This window comes from Mugil cephalus, chromosome 4, assembly GCF_022458985.1.
Source record: "Mugil cephalus isolate CIBA_MC_2020 chromosome 4, CIBA_Mcephalus_1.1, whole genome shotgun sequence".
NCBI classification, from domain to species: Eukaryota; Metazoa; Chordata; class Actinopteri; order Mugiliformes; family Mugilidae; genus Mugil; species Mugil cephalus.
Window position 1 is genome coordinate 688,001 of NC_061773.1, and position 22,065 is coordinate 710,065.

Sequence of the window (22,065 nt, forward strand, 5' to 3'; positions counted from 1 at the left end):
CAACTAGTGTGGAAGAGGAGAACAGTTATCCGATTTTCTTGCGGTGCATGTAAACTGGGACTGTAGTCACAAAGTAGAATTTTGAGCATAGCTCAATTAAGGTCTGCATGTAAACACACTGACTGTCTTCTGCTTTCTATCCTCAGGTCCCCCATGACCCTGAGCCGTGGGCTTCGGCTCGGCGGCACCCCACCTCAGGAGTGGTCTGTTGTTTTAGTCGGGACCCTGTGATCCCTTCTCTCACCTCTTCTTGTTTACCCTCCTTCCCATCCTGCCCCTCCTTCCCCTCCCCTTCCTCCCTCCTCTTCCCCCTCCCTCCCACGCGCCGCTGTGCTGGACGTCATGAGCATAGTAATCGCGCTGGGAGTCACCACACCTGAAACGTCTTACTCAGATATGGCTGCTGGATCAGAGTAAGTAGTTACTGCAAGCTAGGTTGCAACTGAAATTGTGACCTTTTCTGAAGAAAAACATTCTTTTGTTCTGCCCGTGAGTTCTAGCTTTTACAACAACATTTCCAAAAATGCAAATGCAAAGATTGATCCACACAGTAGTAAACCAACCCTTTCCAAGCTTTTCTGAAATGTGTTGTTGACAAATTGTAGCATTTATTTTAACCATTGATTTCAAACACGTACAACTATATGACCTTGGGTTGTGATAAATATGCTTCCTTTCAATATTTTGTCAGCAGTTTTTGTTCAACTGCACAAAGAGTTCTGGAGCAATCAAAGGAAATGGGAAGTGCAGTCTTCCAAACACTTATTGTATCAGAAATACAGTATATGACTCTTCAGTCAGACTTGCTGCACACAAAACCATACTTTAACTAGGGGCCCTCATGATCTTAATTACCATATCTTGTTGATGTTTGTATGACTGTGATGACTGGTTGTTGTAATTATCCAGCCTTCCCTTTGCATGAAGAATACACATTGTTTCTGAAAATACTCAACAGAACAGCCTAAGTAATAACATTTGCCTCTTCTCATTAGGTAATCCTGCTTATGTGTTCACACTGTTCACACTCTTGGCCTCTTTTCTGTTCAGCTATGTTCACACTCTCCTTAAGCTTTCCCCAAACCTCAAGTCAGCCATAAAACAAAAGACACTTTGTTGATGCTGAGATATAAAGTCTGCACTTTAAATGTAACATTTAGACTTCATTTACATTTAAGTTAGTTCCACAACTGTCAGAATTAGGCAGTCTTAAGCAAGGTAGTTTACTGTCTGACCTCACTTAAATTGAATGGCAAAGGTTTTGCATAAGGGTTGCCCATATACTACAGACTAGATTTCAACTTTAGAATCTTGTTGCCATCTAGTGACTGATAGGTGTAATTATTAAGATGGTTCTTCACATAACTGTGGAAAAGTAATAGCAATGGGGTCTTACCTTCATTAAGTACATCATTTCTAATATAATATATATTTTCTTTCTGTTTTCCAGCCCTGAGTCAGTTGAAGCAAGCCCTGCAGTGAATGAGAAAAACTACAACCACAGCTGTGGGAGTGCTCAGAGTCATGGGTATCGGGGACTACCATATGCTGTGAGTTCGTACATGCTTTTTTCTAATTATCAGCTCTAATCATAGCATGTCTTTTTGTAAGAAATGAGAGGTTGAATAAATGTTTAAAAGCTAAAATAATAACTCGGTTTAATCTATCCAATCTTTCCTTTTTTCTAATCTTTTCAAGTTCTTTATTCTGTTAAAATACTGCAGTGTGACTAAATTAGCAATTTGTAGTGCTTTTAGTTTTATGCACATATATATCTACCTTGCTATTAGTCTTTGGTAACAACAGACTATTTCTATTATTAACAGCTGTATTGTTTCACATACTTGTTTTTTTTGCCCTCATTTTCATTCGTCTCCATTTTCCGTTTCCCTTTTTTGCCTGAACACCCGTTGTTTGAAGATGCAACAGTCTTCCGTTGTGTGTTGTCAGGATCACAACTATGGCGCACCCCCTCCCCCCACCCCACCCGCCTCCCCGCTCTCCCAAACCATCATTCCCCGCATGGATCTCAACGGTGTGGTACGCAACTCCCGCTATCACGAAACCACTGAGGACAACTCAGCTGACAGTGATAGCTCCTCAGAGGAGGATGGTGCCATGCCCGGCTGGTGTCATTGCAGCCTGACTCCAGATGGCCTGCTCATCAAATGTGACAACTGCAGGTGAGAGATGGGAAAACTGGTCCCATCTGGATCTTAGAGCATAATTTCCAGTTCCTGTGCAAGTGTGGCCAGTGACCACACTTTCCAATAAATGACTGGAAAGAGGTACCCTGGAACACCTCCAGCTCAGACCAACGTTTATTTGGCAGAAAGTTGGTCTGGGGTTGTCCCACTGGGATCTGATTCAGCCAATTGAGCCAATCAAATTGCTTGGGCGAGCTTTATGTGGGGATTGACAGAAGGGTAGCAGCAATGTAATCAAACATGGTTATACTCTGGAATATACGTTGTACACAACTGATATACCTCCAATCAATCAGAGTTTACTTTTATTTTTCAGTTGAAACTAGGGTTGGGCATTGTTTGGATTGTAACGATTCCGATTCTTAATTTCGATTCCTGTTTTAAACGATTCTCGATTCCGACTCTTTGAGGTGTGGGTCAACAGGTCGCAAATATTTCACAAGAGAATTTTTTCATTAGAAAACGCCTTTACACAGGCCATTTTTACATTGCCATCTAACTTGATACAGTTTAATTTGGTTGCTTTACTGTAACTAGGGTATTCAATTACACATTACAGTTACAGTTAGCAGGGTCCATAACTGTAACTGTAAAACTGAAACTTGCTGAATTAACTCTACAAGTTCGTAGCTGTCTAAAAAAACAAAGAGCTGCAGCCCAGGTGGGTGTGTATGGTCCCTTTCACAATAAGCAAAAAACCCAGGTCGACCCATGATGACCCAGGGTTTTCATTCCATCAGGGCAATCGACCAGGGATTTTATCAGATTTTTATAATTTTTTCTCTATGACTCATATCTGCCTGTTACAATCTGACTCGACGGCCTGACGGACTGTATCATTGTTGAAGCTTCCGCTCAAAAACAAGTTTTGGTCTACTCCCATAAAGACTGATCTCTGAAGGGCAGAGGTTCTTGTTCATTTTTTTCAGTCAAACAAATCAAATGTGTTGTTACACGATCATTAATGGAAGTGCTCTCACAGCGAGTCGACTCGCCATGTTCAGTCCCAGGTCGACTCGTCTTTGGTGCTTTCATATCGGCAGAAGTCCGGGGTCGGACCTCTCGCTGTGAGAGCTGTGTGCCTGTTTTTCCTACCCCATACTTCATCACAGACATTGCAGATAACATTGCAGTTTGTTGATAACCTGAAGAATGGACCAGTTAATTGTTATACCATGCAGGCGAAGGTGTTTTGTCATGTTTGTTGTGCATCCTGCTTTGGCAATATTAAGTTTTTCACAGGTGTTGTACTGTGCCAATCTGTCTTTTTTCAAATTAAAATGAAGCCAGACTTTCGAGCTTCGTTTTTTGCAGTCCATGTTCAGAGGAGTGATGTTCTTCTTGCTATTGGAGCACACTGGGCTTAGTAATACAAACCAGTGCGCGGTGCTCAACCCTAGTTGAAACACACAAATATAATAAAATCCAAATGTTGTTACCAGACTCATATGGTGATTAAAAAATTCGGGGCTAGTTCAGGATACCGAAGAGCAGCACAACAAAGCTGTAATTGATTTTATATTGTGGATTGTGTTTTATATATCCTGCTTTTTTGTTTGGATTTTCAAGTGCAGTAGTGTTACGAAGCAGGGCAAATTATGCGCTCTTATTCTGCACTCAAATCAATGTGAGCATAAGAAGGCACCTATCCTTTTTATCGGTTTGGTGATACATGAATATCTGCTCTACATGCAGGTACAGGTATGGGCATTGTATGCTAAGTACTGTATATAACTGTATTGTATAACATTAGGAAATCAAATTTCATAGTAATAGTACTCCCCTTTACCAAATGTATTACTCTAAATGAGAAACGTGTACAAATCCTAATGTAATAATGTAGCTGCAAAAAAAATAACATCACTTCATCGAAGTTGTGTGTGCAGCTCTTCTGCCTGGTCTATTTAGAGCCAAGACAAATTACTGGGCTCATGATAAGACCTGCTTATATTTTGTTATGGTAATATCAAAGTCAGAATTCTTATGTGCTTAGAGTCTTTACAGCTGCCACTCTTTTTTTCATCATGTATTGAAGAATTGTTCCTTTTGTTTTGTTTTTTTGCAGAGGATTGGACAGGAGGAGAGGATCCGAAGGCCAACACAGAAAAACGGAAAATGTCTCTGGTAAGATTTTTAATTCACACCGAGCTGTAGTTTGTAAGGTTCATTATAAATAAAGATTTCTTCTCTCTGTCCATCTTGTTTTTTTTTGTTTTTTTTTGTTTTTTTTTGTAGCTGGAGAAAGCAGTGCAACGGAAAGTGGTGATGAAGAGGTATCGCCCTCCACCATCTCCTATACTGCTACCCAGCACACACCCACCAGCATTAAACTCACTGTCAACCGAGTCAAAAGGAACAAATCCAAAAAGAGAAAGAAGAGCATGGAGAAGGCCCGTGGAACGACAAAGGCCAAGAAAGTTAAGGTACGTACGCGTTACAAACGTCTAGTGTCTAGTGACACAGAAAATTATTGAGTGTCAACATATGGCCTAATAGATCCCTGCACAGTTTGTAAACAGTATGATGTTTTTGGGGGGGCAGGGCTTAACCGGAGGCAAAATATCTTTAACACAATAGCCTGTAAATGCCAGTTAGCTTATTCCAACTGACTGTTTTGGCAAGAATGAATGAGGAAAACACCTACTTTTGAGAATATTCTAATACATTCACTCCCCGAGTGTTATTTTAAAAAGTTGACTCTGACTGACCGATTTGACCAGAGGAGAACACAGAGGGGACGAAGTCTAGTCCGTCTTTATCAGTGATCTCTCCAATAAAGACATTACAAGAAGTGGAACCACTGTGGAAGGGTAATGTAGTAAATGCAGATTCTGCTTGGGCACCCCTAACACAACATTGTGTTAGCTAGCTGTTAGCATCAGCGTTAACATGTAATAAGAATCCCCCAAGAAATGAATGACTCAGAGTAATTTGTCAAATCGTTCTTCACTCACTGGATAGTTGAATTGACAAGACTGCCCACCATGCAATAGACAGACATTTACATGTACCTAAGAAAGATTAAACTGAATACAAATCATTATAACAATGTCTTCAATGGACATGTACAATATGGGTTTATTTCCTTCTTTCAGGCTTTCAGAGAGGGCTGCAGGAAGTCCATGAGAATGAAGGTATGGTTGGATTTAACATTTAATTTGCATTAAACTCCACCGTTTTCTTCAAGTCAAAAACTTTTTACAACTTGCTTCATTTTCGCTTCTGTCTAGAACTCAACCACAGAGGCCAGTGTGCTGGATGAGAACACAGCAGAGGGATGGGAGAGCAAGATCCGCCAGTGGACAGACCAGTACGAGGAGGCTCTGGCCAACCAGTACAGTGCAGATGTCCAGACACTGCTCCAGCTTCACCGAGCTGCCACCACAACAGTCTCGAAGGCAGAGAGTGGCACCACGGCGCCTCCTTCCACCACACAGATTCACACCTCAGTTGACCCAATGGATACCATCAACCGCACTGAATTGGCCTGTAACAACACAGTGCTGGGTTCACAGATGCAGGTCAGCCCAGGTCCTGTTGTAGATGTACAACAGTAGCATTGCCAGTGGTGCAAAACACGTATTAAACTTTTGGCCGTTGATAAGTAACTTAATTCATCCATCGCATCTGCATTAATGGAGTGCTTTGCTGGATTCTGCTGCCAGTCTCTGCAAATAACCTTATACAGCTGTGTAAACGTATCATGATTGGACATGTATGACAATTTCTTGCAGTACGCAAATACATTTTAATTTGTTGTCTATAGCTCCAGCTGGGCCGGGTAACGCGGGTGCAGAAACACAGGAAGATCCTCCGAGCAGCCAAAAACCTGGAGCCAGACACACTTGTCATTGAATATAGGGGAAAGGTCATGCTAAAGCAACAATTTGAAGTCAATGGGCACTTCTTCAAAAAGTAAGACTACTACTAATTTATAGTATGCATGCTGTATTTTCACCAAGATTGCTGCATTGTCTCACATGTGTACGGCTTTTTATACGTTTTTTGTTATATTTCTCCAGACCCTACCCTTTTGTACTGTTTTACTCAAAATTTAATGACGTAGAGATGTGTGTTGATGCAAGGACATTTGGAAATGATGCCCGCTTCATCAGGAGGTCTTGTACACCCAATGCTGAGGTAAGTAAGCCATTAAGCCTTTTTGTATTTGTTTAGTGCATGCCAAAGTAGCTGTGTAGCTGCTTTTTTCATTTTTGGGGTCCAAGCAACGAAACTGCAAAGAACCCATTGTGATTCTACCTTTTCCTATTATTATTCTTCCTTCTTCTGCCATTGGAGTCTTTGGCAGCCCATAGAACTGTATGGATAAAAGTTGTGAAATTTTGCACATTGATTAAGGACCGTCGGATCTTTTATTTCCCTGAGTTGCCAGTCAGTACGCTCTAGCGCCACCACCGGGTCAAAGTTGGAGGTACATTTGCGCACGTACCTTTTGAACCATACGCCCGAAATTTACAAACCAGGTATCCTTGTCATCCTTGGATGATGCTGAGTTCAACCTACCCTATGACGTCATAATGTGTCATGATAGATTTTCTGCCATTTTGGATTTTGTCAAAAACTTTTAAAAGTTTTCACGGGTCGCAAATTTTGTCCAATTCTCACAAAAATCCACGCAGACTATCTTTAGACCAAGCTGCACAAAAGTTACTCAGTGGCATTTTTCTTGTCCCATCCATTTGCCCGCCACATCCAATCAAATGTGGCAGGGAAGGCACCGATTTCAATGTGAGCTCATATTTCGGGGACGCTTTGGCACAATGAAACCAAATTTGGTTGCACCCTTCAAGATTCTCACGAAAATCGGCACAGACTATCTTCAGACTGAACCGCACAAAAGTTGCTTAGTGGCGTTTTCATTGTGAAATCCATTTGCCCCCTACAGCTAATCGAAATTGGCGGCGAAGGTTCCTGACGGGATGTGAGGTCATATCTCAGGAACACTTTGACGTATTGAAATGAAATTTGGCAATACATCTCCAGACACCGCCCAGAGGACATATGCCCAATTTGGTGTCATTAGGCCACTTGGGGTTACTCTAGGTAGTAAAAATGTTGTGTTGCCTCATATACCTTAATGTGTTTGCATGTACCCCTGAACTCCTTTTCATTTCCCACTAGGGCGAGCTCAAAGGCCGCACACTTTCTACTGTCTCTTCCTATGAACCTCTGCTGGCCCATTTTTTTCATATCTCTCCTACCAGGGGAAGCTCAAAGTCCGCACATTTCGGCTGTTTTCTAATTCCATTTCATATGAACCACTGATGGCCGGGTTTTTTGCATCTCCACATGCCGTTATCTTGCTGTATGGAGTCCATAACTGCTTGGACCCCTCATTGCCCCTCGCAGCTATATTTTTGTTGTTTTTTTTGTAACTGATATAACTGTACTTTTCTCCCTTCACCAGGTCAGGCATATGATTGCTGAAGGCATGATCCATCTGTGTATATATGCTGTCAGTCAAATCACAAAGGACGCTGAGGTCACCATTGGATTTGACTACGAGTTCAATAGCTGGTTAGTCCCGCTCTTTACCTCACGCCTACTTCATCCTTCATAAAAATCTGCTGCCACTTTGGAGCAGCTATCTGCACCAGTCGGACTTATCAATATCACCACTGACAGGATAAGAAAATAACATAAACCATCTTGTGACAATTCAGTGTTCTGCTGGGAAACTTTTGTATGGAGGAGCAATTCTGCAATGAAAAATAAATAAATAAATAAATACCTACAGATATATGACATAAATAGTTAAATAAATAAATTATTAATAATCTATTTTATCTATTCCTTGATTAAAGGTTTTGAGCCCATTGAACCATTATCCTATCCAATAGGATAGTTTTGAATATCATATTTCTTGTACTGCCGCTCTGTAATGTAGGAGAGGTGAGTTTGGTGACGTAGTGAAGTGTTATTTTAAGGAACACGGACACAACCAATGACAACAAGTTTGAATGGTGGTTATCAATGCAATGGTGTCTCCTCATTGTGTTCCCAAGCATCTTTCTTGGTGCCAATCCCAAACAGTGGCTGAAATGTTGGCAAGTGACGAGTGTTCTTGGTGAGTGTACAATGCAGACAGGGACACAGTGTTGTCCTGTGCCAAGCTCCAAGTGATCCTGGCTTCACCTGTATCATATAGCATATTTACATATGTAGGATATTTACTCTGAACCAACAAAAACATCTTATAAATCTTATAGTATATGAAAATAGGTGGAATGACCTGAGAAATATTTTACTAGCTACAGATGGATGCAGTCGTTCTGTGTAACCTTGTGTAAAATACTCTGGTCAGTGTTACACCAGTCACACTAGGATTATTTTTACAACAGCATTCATAATGTCAGCTGTAATCTACATCTGTGTTATAGATACATGATTTATAAAGTTTCATAGATTAAACTTGCATAGCATTTATTTATTGAATTATTTCTGGCATATATTTAGGTATTTATTTATTCATTAATTTTTTATTTCTTTTTTATTGTGGCTGAACTGGTCCTCCATACTTTTGAACCTGATATTCAGTGGACTGGATTTCACAGTGCACAAAAAACTCATGTCGACCCGGGTTTTTCGTGCAGGGTGAAGGGGTCGACCGGGGTCCATTTGGCAGGTCATCAACAAACTCAAAGCGTTAAAAAAAATACCTCCTGGTAAACAACTGGATGAGCAGGAGCGGTATGGGACGCACCATACTGCCCATGTTTATCCCACAGTGTTCCACTGGACTTTAATGTATAATGATGACAATATCGACGCAATGACGTATGAGAAGGAGAAAAAAAAACTATGGAAGTTTTTCTGTGCCATCACAGTTCGAGTGTAAATTGCTAGGTAAATGTAGTTTACATAAAAAAAATCAACATCAAAAAAAACTCATAAAATTCAACATTAAAAAAATCAACCTAACAAAATTTAACTTCCGGGTGAGCAGGGAGAAGCAATCGATCCCCATCTCTATTCATCCAACGTCTAGCCAATCAGGTTACACTCCATTGGTCATGAGGCGACACCGGCAAATAGGACAGATCAGCCTTGGCCACCAACAGGACTGATGGAGCTTAGGGGAGTACTATTTGCGTTTGTGAAATTGTGTAATAGATATTACCTGATCAGTTGAACATTAACGGAAAGTACTAAACAGGATTTACACTGGAAATTTAATGAAGTGGAGTTATTGAAAACTGCGTTAAAAACTAGCTAGTTACTGGCTGTGAGCATCTTTACCCTCCGCAGCTACAAACAACAAACGAGTGGGACTGACCCTCTTTCTCTTTGCCATGATTTCGCAACCCGTGGATCGTGAAATGGTGCCGAGTTGGATTTCGGTGAGGGTAAAAAAAATCCCTTCACGCATTCTTAAAGAGAGTCGCCACGGTTGATTTTTTTTTTGGACTGACACAAGTACACATTTGGAGCATTTTCTATGCAGCGTTTGATAAATGAGGCGCAAGAACAGAAATGAGTAGGTTATAAATGAAGAACAGAAGAGCCCAGAGAACAAAATACACATATGGATATTACACACAGAAAGGCCTAAACTTGACTCGGACCCTTCTCGCTGGGAGACATCAGTGCTAACCACCAAGCCGCTGTGCCGCCCTTGGATGAAAATCGTTGCAGAATCAACAAGAGCCCACCCTAAATGAAATGAAGGATCATATGAGCAACTACTTGACTGCAAATAAATGAGTCACCAATACAGACTGATGCATGCGCATCGCAAATGTTAAATAAATAAAATATGAAATTAGATCAAATTAAAGAAAATTAAATTTCTCACTTTGCATCGCACATTATTGGGTATTGATTGAATAAAATCATTTCACATATACACGTAGCTGAATTCGTCATGTGCCTTTATTGAGATGCGAGTTAATCTGTGGCTCCAAATTATGTTTGGGAATCTGGCAATGACTTAATGACTTGTCGGTGATGTCTGTATGCGAACTGGATGTAAACTGAGGCCAGAGATATGATTTCATCCATCGCTGCCGCATGATTCTGCTTAGTGTTGGCTGTGAAATGCTGCATAAGTCTCCAAACTCGCAGAAAAGTTCCGGTGGCCGAACATCTCAGGCTGGACAGGAGCTGGATGTGTACTGGGATGGCCTTAATGTGGTTTGTGTCTCGCTCCGACAGGTATTTTAAATCACGGCGGAAATCCATCAGTATGTTTTTGGGAAAGCACTGTTTAACAAATTAACGCTAAAGATATGGCACTTACTTCGTACTTCAACTTTTCTTTTCAGGTTGTGCCATCACAACTGTCTTTTATAGCTTGTCACCAATGTTCCCTCTAATTTTTCATGTGTCTGAGCATACACACAAGCTCCCTGAGCACACCGAGGACCACTGTGAGCAACATTTACAGAGTAGACCTTTCTCACTCGAAAAAGAAAAAATCTCACCCAGTTTCACTGCTTGTTCTTCTATTTGCACATTCTCCGACAGCCATTCCATCTTAAAAGAACCGCATTTCTTTTTTACTTTAGCTTGGTGAGTGGATGTGTCGCTGCCCGTTCGTTTCGCCATGGTAAGGGTTGTTGTTAGCTTGCTTGCCTGCACGGCGCGTATGGGCAGGGCAGAGGGCACATAGGCAAGCACTGTCAAGGCCAGGGCTGGGCAATTAATTTCTACAGGGGCCGCATGAAACATCTGAACTGTGTTGAAGGGGCAAACCAAACGATAACTTGAACGTTATTCTGCTCAATATTAATTTTCTCCCATTGTAAAAAGCAGTAAATTATATATGTTGATAAGCTGCTACTGGTAATCAGAAACATAAGAATAATATGTTAATATTTATTTAAATTTATGACTTTTGCTGTAGGTTGAAGAGGAAAATGAAACACAATCGATCTGTAGTTTTGGATATAATGCATTGGAATGTTGGAAACTTTGTCCTCTTTGGAAAACGTCAGTGGACCAAGGAGGGACCATGTAGCTACATGAATTATTTTCTGTATCTCAATAAATCTCAATAAATGTTTAACCCTTTAAGACCTGAATGTCCGTCTGCCCACAAAGAGAAGCTTGCTGTATTTGAATTACCGTAATCCCCGATGGATAATATTCAAGCTGCGCATTCTAGAAAAAACGCTGCCATTACGGTAATGATGACGCACCGCTGCTGTCGGCTGCAGGTTGGAGAGCAACGATCGCGGAGCCCCAGCAAGAGAGACTTGTTTGGAGGAATTTGTTGGTAAAAACAAAGTTAGTTATGCCCTTGAGATGTCATGAAAGTCTTTCAGGCAAAAGCACAACTAACCAGTGTTCACTCACAATGAATACTGTCAATAGCGCAAACCACTGTGACTTACGGTAATTCAAAATCGGCCGCTTTGACGGATGCCAGCGATCCGTTCAGGGTTTTGAGGGTTAATAGATGCAAGAAGCTGTTTCAATCTTACTTTTTTTGTTGACGAACTAACAGTGCCATGACGTAAATAACACATAATGGCTCAAAATAAAAGCAACACAGTCGTATTGCATGCACAGTTCACCTGTGCTCATGACTGACGTACCGTGGGCCAGACGGGAATGCCCAAAGGGCCGTATGCGTAAAATACGGCCGTATGCCGTAAAATGCCCAGGTCTGGTCAAGGCTATGATTGGCTGCGTAGCGTAAGTGAACTGTATCGTACCATTGAATGGACACCTGTCACTCACTGAGTTACGTTGCAAAATGGTACAGAACACAATATTATTGGTCTAATTAATTAGATTAGATTAGGTCTAATATTAGATATTAATTAATACGTTTACGTTGAATTTTATTTTATGCGCTGCATAGATTTTCTTGTGCGCTGAGAATGTGCAAGCAGTGCGCGATTGCGCAAGCGCGCAGCTTAGAGGGAACATTGCTTGTCACTCCAATATTTAAAATGTCTGCTAAATTACTAATTGACATTTTTTATGATAGGAGACCAGCAATATGCTGTAATGTGTGAAGTTTGAGATTGGTGCGATTCTCTTAATGAGTTCTATGTGTAGTTCCACTGTTCTACTACTAGATTCTGTGTGTATGTACGGTCAGAGCGTTTTTCTATGCACCAGTAAAAATTGATAAAATTTGATACTTTGCAGCGGAATGTGTTTATGCTCTCTTTACGCACACATACATGCACGGTTGATAAATGAGGCCCTGGTCGGGACTTAAATGTTAACTAGTAAATATAGACTTATTGTGTTAACTTCACCGTGCTGTGCCTCCCAATGTTTGCAAGCTAGACGGGAATTTGTCGCCAGCACAGACAGTACTGCGAAACTTTATATATTTATTTAGCTGAGACAAACTCAAAATAGTGGCTTAAATCCAGCCAGAAAACGCGCATCTCTCCACCCTGTATTGTTGATTACCTTTGTGTCACTGCGTGATGAGTTGTCCTTATGCTGAAAACGTGACTTCACTCCTGAGACGATAGAATAGAATAGAATAGAATTTATTGTCATCATAAGAGGAAAGCAATAACATACCCTTTTACTCGGATAAAGTACAAAAATAGTAATGCATAGTGAGTTGGATCAGCAACTTAGTTACTCTGATTACTAAGTAGGGCATTACAGGCATCACTGCAGAATTGCTCAGTTCAGACTGGCTTGTTGTTTGTAAAAATGCCCACCGCCAGTAACTAGCTAGTTTTTAACGCAGTTTTCAATAACGCCATTTCATAAAATTTTCAGTGTAGATACTGTTTAATACTTTCCATTAATGTTCAACTGATCGAGAAATATCTATTACACAATTTCACGAACGAAGCTGCATCAGTCGTGTTGATGGCCATGGCTGATCTGTCCTATGTGCCGGCATACCTCATGACCAATGGAGTGTAACCTGATTGGCTAGACGTTAGATGAATAGAGACGGGGATCGATTGCTTCTCCCTGCTCACCCGGAAGTTAAGTCCAGCGTTTTCAGAAGTTGAAAGTTGGAGGTCGAAGCTTAGAGGTTGAACTGTTTGAGGTTGATTTTTTTTTTTTTTTTTTTTTTTTTATGTTAAATTTTATTAGGTTGATTTTTTTATTGTTGAATTTTATGAGGTTGAAATTTTTTGATGTTGATTTTTTTTTATGTAAACTACATTTACCTAGCAATTTCTATTCAAACTCTGTTGGCACGGAAAAACTTCCATAAAAAACAGACAGCTCTCTCAATGGGAAGTCAGACACAGGACTGCTGGCAGTGTGAAAGCACATCAAGGCTGGCCGACACGGGTCAGAAAATCCCTTGTCAACCCAGTATTTTCGATGTGAAAGGGGCATTAGAACAGATCACTTGGATCAGATCAGGCACCCCCACCCCACAGCAATGACACTCCTCGATGGCTGCAGCCATCCCCAGCAGGATGCAGCCTGACACGAGACACCTGACACAAAAACACTTAAGGAACAGTCAAAAAACAAGAAAAACATAACAAGGTGTTGATGTGACCTCCAAATTCACTAGATCACCATTTAGATCACTGGTCAAGTATCTGTGGGACGATCCACAGAGGCACCGTCCCTCAACCCTAAGACCCCCACTAACAAAATTCTGTTACCAGACACCACAGGACACCCTCAGAAGGCACATGTCCATTCTCTGATGAGTCACAACTGTTTTGTGGGCACAAGGGAGAGCTACACTATATTAGGAAGGTGGTCATAATGTTAGGCCTGACCGATGTAAATATAATGTTGTACATAGTCCAATAAAGATATAGGCATCAGCTTTGTTTTTTTGTTGTTCATGAAATTACAGCTTGTTGCTACACAATGTCAGGTGTTTTATCCACTGGTATCTTCTGTAATGTGATTGTTTGTTTTTCTCCTCATTAAACACCAGTAACTACAAAGTAGACTGTGCCTGCCACAAGGGCAACCAGAACTGCCCAGTGCAGAAGCACAACCTGAGCCCCAGGGAGAATTTGCTTAGCCCCCCTTGCCTTCCACCACCCTCCCCTCTGGTTGGTGCCGAGACCCGACGGAGAAAAGCCCGGAGGAGAGAGCTGGAAGAGTCTCAGGCCAGTGACAGCAACCAGACCGTGGACCAGCAGCACGGGGCCAAAGATGTGCATGTGACCAGTGACATGGAGGTATGTGCGTGTCTGTCTGAGGTGAAAGCATTTTGTTAAACTGCGATTGCCATTAAATTAATGTGTTAAACACTTTCTGTCAAATATTAATGTGACCACTAACAGATAAAGTGTATAAACTAGGTAAGGATGGATGTGCACTACATGCGTTAAGGGCCTATTTAACTCCCCAATTCACACCTCCTGACAATATAAGGAGGAATCTGTCCCAGATCTTATTCTGTATCAGGTCTGCCTCCAGTAGTGTTAAGATTTATAGGTCTGGTCTTAAACCAGAAGATGGCACTAAAATATGGGCTTCTGCGTTGACTGTGTATTTCAAACCCTTTTGCTTTCCTTGCCTAGCCTTCTGCTTTTGTTTTTCCCCCACCACAAAGGTTTCTTGTCTTCCTCTTCTTTTGGTTTAAATGACAAACAATATTGCTGGTGCATTATCATATGGATTGGAGTGTTACTGCAATTTGTGGCACTACAATCGGGATCCAAGGGATATTCCCTTCAGTACTCCCTGATGTGGCACAATATTCTAAATGATATCCTGTAGTTTGTGTTGTACTATTACGGTATCTTAAATCTTAGTTTAGTTTATTTCGTTCATATTCAGAAATTTGAATTCAGATGCAAAAAATAAAAGAAAAAAATCGGATAACTCTAACCCTCTGTCAATCTGTGTCAGCTCCTATATATACTATATATAGAGCTGTAAAGAAAATAAAAGAAATCTTTAGAAAACATACTTCTACATGTACACATTGTGTAATCCGATTCGGGCACTAACATGTACACTCACTCACATCCATACCTAATGAGCATCCTATTCCTCAATACATTTTAAACATTCGGTTTGTATTGGACTGTTAAATTTGCATTTTCAAAGCATTCCACACACCAACCTCATAAACTGAAACACACTTCTGCTTGACATTTGTTCTGGATCCGTTGTGGCAGTATACTATCATACAGTGGTGGAAAAAAGTTTTCGGACACCCCATGCATTTGTGACGTATTACATTCAGAATCACTTAGGCCTTCAAGTGCAGTTTCTTTTAGTACAGTCACAGACAAAATACTAAACATATTCTAAAACAGCTTTAAAAACGTAATTCCATAAAATACATAAGAAACTGAGTACTACGTCATTTTGGTACCACCAATGAAGGGCATGTTTTTTATTAAAAAAACATTTTTCTGTTGCCGTGCTTCGTATCTATTTAAAGCCAGTACATTTGACAGTTCTTCAGAGACAAAAATGGCTAAAACATGGAACCTAATGCAGGAAACACACCTGAAGATACAGATTCTCAGCCAAGAAGGGAACAGCTGCCACCAGATCACCAGGAAGTGCAGATACATTCTGCATAAATACAGACGAACAACAACTTGGAAGACAAACCAAGATCTGGGCTGAAGGGTTTCTTCAGCAAGAAATGACCGCATGATCTGCATGTGCATGGGCTACAGCATCCCAGGAGCTCCCACAGTAGGGGTCAAACCAAACTGGTGTCCAGTGTTTAACCTGCACTGTATGTGGTCGACTTTTAGATAATGACTTAAGGTCCTACAAGCCTGTCAAGAAGTCTGTGATCAATGAGAGACAGAGGTTAGCCCGGCGTCATTGGGTCCGAGCACACAAGAACTGGACAGTCAGGAATTTAAAGAAGATTCTGTGGTCAGATGAGTCCAGTTTCCAGCTTTATCTTCCTCCTGCTAATGTGAGGGTACACAGAAGGCCAGGAGAAGCATTATCTCCAGCATGTATAGTACCTACTGTCAAAAATGGTGGAGGCAGTATCATGGTTTGGGGATGCATGAGTGCTGCTGGTCTGTGATGGTACATTGAACTCTGACAAATATTGTGGCATTCTCCAAAACCACATGCTCCCTTCTGCACATGCAGTGTTCCATCAAGGTCGAAACTGGATGTTTCAACAAGATGATGCCCTTTGCCACACATCCAAGGCCAGTAGAACTTGGCTGCAGGAGCACGCTTTAACCATTGCTTTTACCTGAAGAGTTTTAGACCCTAATTTACAACCTAAAACTTTTAATAATTACAGACCTGTATTCAATTTACCATTTTTAAGTAAAATTTTTGAAAAAATAGTTTTTAACCAAGTTAACTATTTCTTGCTTAGAAACAATATCTTAGAGAAATTTCAATCTGGTTTTAGGATGAACCACAGTACAGGGACAGCGATTTTAAAGATTTTAAATGACATCAGGTGTAACATAGACTCACAAAAGCTCACAGTCCTGGCCTCACTGGATCTTTTGATACAGTAGGCCATCATATTTTATTAAACAGACTCAGAGACCTGGTCGGCATCTCTGGTACTGCTTTCAACTGGTTCAGTTCTTATCTCACAGATGATTTCTTTTTAAGTATGGACACATGTTCCTACAGAGCACATAAAATTGTGAGCACATAAAAAGTGTCAATTTTAGGTCCATCTCTTTTAATCTGGTCCTCAGGAGACACGGCATCAGCTTCCCCAGTTATGCAGATGATAAACAGCTGTACATATCCGTGTCTCCTGATAACTCTGAGCCTATTGATGCCCTTTTAAACTGTATACAACTTTTACCAAAACAACTTTTACCAAAACTACAGCACTACACAACACTACAGACATTTTAACAATTAACCCTTCAGTTAGAGAACCTGGATATCATTTTTGACTCTGAGCTGACTTTTATTCCACACTTGTAATTACACAAGTGTAACAAAGGTTTTTACAGTCTTTAGAATATTGCCAGAGACCACCAATGTCTCTCGCCGGCTTACAGAGAGGTGCTGATCCATGCTTTTTTGTCTTGTCACTTGGACTATTGTAATGCCCTGCTTTCTGTTTTTTCCGAAAAGACCATCTTGAATTTCAGCTGTTCGTGTGCTGATGAGGACAAGAGAGCGGGCGCACATTACACCAGTTTTAAAATCACTGCATTTCAGGATTGATTTTAAAGTTCTTCTGTTAGTTTTTAAGTGTCTTAATGGCCGTGGCCCATCTTATTTATCTGGCCTCGCTAACCATGGAGGCCTCTGGCATCGGCCTTTTAATCATCCATCAACTTTCACCCATGGGGAGGCTGCATTCAGCCACTAAGGGCCTCATTTATGGAATAGCCTGCCAGAGGACATCAGGGGCCCTCATGTACACAGACTTGAGTGGATTTTCTACTAAAAATGGGCATACGCTCAGGCTCTCACTATGTCTATAAGAACACATCTTAAACTTATACAGTACAAATGGTTAATGCAGATATGTGATACCAATGAATTTAAATAGATAATAAAATGTACCAGATGTATGCACAAAATGTCTTTGTTTCACTGGATTTGGCAATGCAGAAAGATTAAAATATTCTGGGAAGAGGTAAGAGCCATAATCGAGAAGATTATTTCGAAACAAATCTTACTGGACCCTTAACTTTTTTTTTTGTTGGGCTTACACCCAGAGAAAGATAACTACAGTAGGAATGAGAGGGCATTTATAGTCCTCGGGTTGCTTTATGCTAAGAAATGCGTTGCATTATTGTGGAAAAGATTTACAAACCAAGTACTACTCATTGGATAAGACAAATGTTAGCAAGCCCTCCATTAGAGAGAATAACTTGCATATTAAAGGCTAAACGGCATGTATTTGAGGACATATGGAGCCCTTTCATCAACTACATTAAGGACTGGATGACTGATCTTTGTGGAAAATGCAGATTTCGATCTTGTCAGATTCATATTGTTTTTCTATATGTGTTTGAACTTACACCAGTTACAAACAATACTCAATTCTATATCGATTACCATTTTCTTTAACAGGGGGAGCATACCTTTTCTAAGGGTTATGTTTTGTTTGTTTTTAATTTTTTGTCTCTAAGTCAATGCAGCTATCTTAAAGTATGGAAGTTGAACGAGGTTACATGAATGTAAAGGCTGTATGTTAAAGTGATAAAAACTGAAAATAAAATAAAAATATTGTGGGGGGAAAAAAATGGGCATACACCCAAGCCAAAAACACTGTTCGACCAAAGTCCTGACATATGAAGAATCTGTGCGTACACATGAATCCAAGCACTTTTCCTTTGTGTCCCAGTCAATATGGAATTGAGCGTACATGTTGGGGTCATTTACTGTATGGTTGGAGTACCCCACCCCTCCTTGTCCACGCCCCCATTTCTTGTTCGTGTTTAATGGCGGTGGGAAAAAGCTGTTAGGTGCATTACTGCCACCATCTGGACTGGAGTGTGAAGAAGGATAGTTTAAAGCATTTAAACCACTCCTCCATTTAAATGCACAAATCATTTTAAAGGGGACGTGCACTTGAGATTCCTCTCTCTGCGCAATCTGCAATTTAAAACGGATTGAGGATGAACAATTCTCAAGCTTCCCCATGATTCCTGTTACACTCACATACTGTCACATACTGTCACAGTTTCCTTCAGCTTGATATATGTATCTATGACAGAAGTTTGTTTATCTGTTTCTCCTGCTCTTCTTTTTTCTCTATCTTCTCTGTTTCTACCCGGCTGGCCTTTGGCAGATGGGTCCCTCCATATGAGCTGGGTTCTGCTCAAGGTTTCTATCTGTTAAAAGAGAGTTCTTCCTTGCCACTGTCGCCCTCAGGCTTGCTCTGGAAGTTAGAGGCCGGTTTTTGTAAAGCTTCTTAAGACAGTTTGTGTTGTTATTGTCGCTATATAAATAAAATTGAATTGAAAGCTCAGAAAGCAAATTGGAGACGCTACTCACTGAAGTGGAGGTTGTCAGTATTTAAATCAGCCCCACCTACACAGATTTACACATTAATGGTTGATTTAATGATTTCATCTAAATGATGATGTTGAATAGTTCAGCGACATCCCTACTTTGATTTATAGCACATCCTTCATAATGCGTAAGTAACAAGAAATCAGGCGGATGCTGATTCACACTGGATTAGTTTTATCTCAGGACCTCTGTGTTACAAGAATTATTCACGGTGCAATTATGACTTTACAAATTACAGACATGGCTGATTCAGACAGAATTAAGATCACAGGCGACCTCTGACATTGTTACGAAGGTCCCAGATGTATGTGAGGCTATCAGTGATGTGGAGTCAGAAAAGCACGTACACGCTAAATTGAAAAATACGTGGTCGGATATCAAGGTGAAGGAAGCCTGCCCAACCCAAAGTGTTGCCAATACAGTATTATGATAGTTTCCCAGCACCACCTCTAAGTGGCACGAACGGATCAACATCCGAAGACACATACACACACTTAGGTGGTTTTTCTTCACCTGGATCCTCAGTGCACTGCCATGTTACTTGACCTGCTAACATGTGTCCGTGTGTTTTGTGTGTGTCTCTGGAGTTGCTTATGATTATTTGTTGTAATGTTTCTTTTTTTTTTTTTTGTGAAGCACTTTGCAGTGCATTTTGTATTAAAAGTATGTACGTATGTACGATACGTGTCACAATACTTGAGCCATGATACAATACATTATTTGCAATATTCTACATAGTTCACTGAATAATTTTTAAATGCAGCTTAAAATACAAGTTATATATTTGTACATCAGATGACAGTGATAATTGAATTGAGCAAACTGAGTCAAATGAATTCAAATTCAGTTCATATCCATTTCCAGTTTATTGACACTTAAATGTCAAAATACAGCTCACAATTGTCTCCTTGAACAAAAACATGTTTCACTCTTTGAACACTCCACTGAACATATCTCATCTCATGTTCTACTACCGCTTATTCTCACTAGGGACACGGGCTACTGAACAGATGTGAAAATAAAATGCCTCTGCATAGATATTGCATAAGTACTGTGTGAAAGTGAAAGTAAGAAGGATAGTCAGATTTAGCTGCTTCCCCCTTTAATTATGTTATTCAACACCTTCCAAGTACCTCAAATATCATTTCTATTCTGGGCTAACTGTTCATTATAATATTTTTTTTGTTTTCACATTATGCTAGTCAGTTTGTTTTTATATTTATTATATTTAGCTTCTGCTTCCTTAGTTCTAGAATGTATGAATTGTTTGTACGAAAGATTTTCCTTTTTAAAAGCATTTTCAAATCCCTTGGTAATCCAAGGCCTCTACATATTTATTTGTCTTGACCATTCTTAAAGGGCAACATTTATCATACAGTACAGTGAAAATTGACAAATCTATTGTGGGCTTTGTTCAGATCTGTTTTTAAATAAATCTCAGTCCAATGTCTCAATAGCTTTGGATGTTTTTTTTTCTACATTAAAATAGTTTTTCTCCGTTGGTTGAAAAATGGCCCTCCATCTCAACATCCACTTCTTTTTCCTCACTGAGCCATGTTTCAGAGACAATAATTACACTAAACTTGTTAAACTGTTTTTAGATCATGCTTTATTTTGGAAAAATGTAACTGCTGTTAAAATGTTTTCTTGAAATTGAACTGTCCATTATTGTATTACTTTTGAATTACTTTCAATACTCACAGTAATACAAATCTTGTAGCATGTGTGAGATTAGAGAGATAGATATTTGTGAAGTTACTCCTTTCGCCTGCAGCTTGGGCCCATTTAAAGATATTTATCTTATGTGCTGCCTCTCTGTGCATCTAGGAGAGACTGCTGGATGAGGTCAAGGTGGAAGACAGAGAGGAAGGAGAGGTGGATGAAAATGGAATCGTCATCTCCAATAAAAGAGTAAGCCGTATTCAGATGTTTTCCTAAATATTCATGTTCTGTGAATCCTTAAGAACATGCCACGTCAGTAATTTGAGTTTATGTTTCAACCAATACTGATGTTTGTTTTTGCCTATTCATATAGATGTGTAATAGCCTGGAAAGGAGGAGAAGGAGAGGAACAGAGGCAAGGGAGGATGGTATAGAAACTGAGGATAGAGCAGGAAACCCTGCAGGGAACGTACCCCACAACACTGGAGTGGGAGTCAGCACAAGACGCACCACATATGTCGTGGTCAGTGAGAAAATCCACTTTCTTTATGTTATTCTTCAGTGTGTGTGGCACGTATTTAATCTATCGTTTTCTTATATTCTCTAACAGGAAGCCCCATGTATTGAAGAAAAGATCTCATTACCTAACCTGCCTGCCCCAGTTTCTACCTCTAAACCTGCAAGACCCACGAAGCCTCGTCCCAAAAGTCGGATATCTCGTTACAGATCAAGCTCATCCCAGCGTGCCCGGCGGCAGCGTCAGGCCCTCGCACAGCAGGCAGCAGCAGCTGCTGCAGCCACAGCAATGGCCACAGCACCGGTATCAGCTGATCAGGGTGCTGTTCTGGATGAAGAGGGATCTCAGGGCCCATACGGTGCTGAACACAACCACGGGGAGAGTGGACTAGGAGGTCATCTCCTCGATGGAGAGGGCCACGGGCTAAACTACATGAACAGAGGCAACTTGCGGTATCCCAAAACCAAGAAGGTTAGAGTAAATAGGTCATTCATTCTTTTTTTTTTCACCAAGGGATGGCAACTGCGCTTGGCTTCCCTTCAGATAATAGTGCAATATTGTTTTTGGCCATGTAACATGTAGAGGGATGCTGTTTTACAATCCTCAGTAATTACAGAAGAGAAATGAGGAAGACACCAAATGACACAACAGAGAATTGACAAAACTATTAAGAAGAATGCTTTTATATAATGTCAGTTACAGTCTGATTAAAAAAAAAAAAAAGGAGAAGAAGCATAGCTTCCCTCGGCCTCCAGGAGAAAATACCACTGTATCAGACAAGATTAACATGTAGTGCATCATCAGTTTCAG

At 40.5% G+C, this 22,065-nt stretch overlaps 1 protein-coding gene across 8 annotated transcripts in view; it reads left to right on the plus strand.

Moving 5' to 3' along the window:
- The window catches only part of setd5 (SET domain containing 5), a 58,568-nt gene that overhangs the window by 21,864 nt on the left and 14,639 nt on the right, over window positions 1-22,065 (plus strand). For 5 of the 8 annotated variants that reach the window (XM_047582035.1, XM_047582041.1, XM_047582042.1 and 2 more), the window contains exons 2-15: window positions 147-413; window positions 1,451-1,550; window positions 1,921-2,183; window positions 4,273-4,331; window positions 4,443-4,630; window positions 5,303-5,341; window positions 5,438-5,728; window positions 5,974-6,122; window positions 6,230-6,347; window positions 7,636-7,745; window positions 14,068-14,317; window positions 20,904-20,987; window positions 21,112-21,261; window positions 21,349-21,726. In XM_047582035.1, coding sequence (XP_047437991.1) covers window positions 343-413; window positions 1,451-1,550; window positions 1,921-2,183; window positions 4,273-4,331; window positions 4,443-4,630; window positions 5,303-5,341; window positions 5,438-5,728; window positions 5,974-6,122; window positions 6,230-6,347; window positions 7,636-7,745; window positions 14,068-14,317; window positions 20,904-20,987; window positions 21,112-21,261; window positions 21,349-21,726 — 2,250 coding nt within the window. In that variant the 5' untranslated portion in view covers window positions 147-342. The remainder of the gene's footprint in view (window positions 1-146; window positions 414-1,450; window positions 1,551-1,920; window positions 2,184-4,272; window positions 4,332-4,442; window positions 4,631-5,302; window positions 5,342-5,437; window positions 5,729-5,973; window positions 6,123-6,229; window positions 6,348-7,635; window positions 7,746-14,067; window positions 14,318-20,903; window positions 20,988-21,111; window positions 21,262-21,348; window positions 21,727-22,065) is intronic. The other 3 variants (XM_047582039.1, XM_047582043.1, XM_047582038.1) reach the window with 2 other exon arrangements.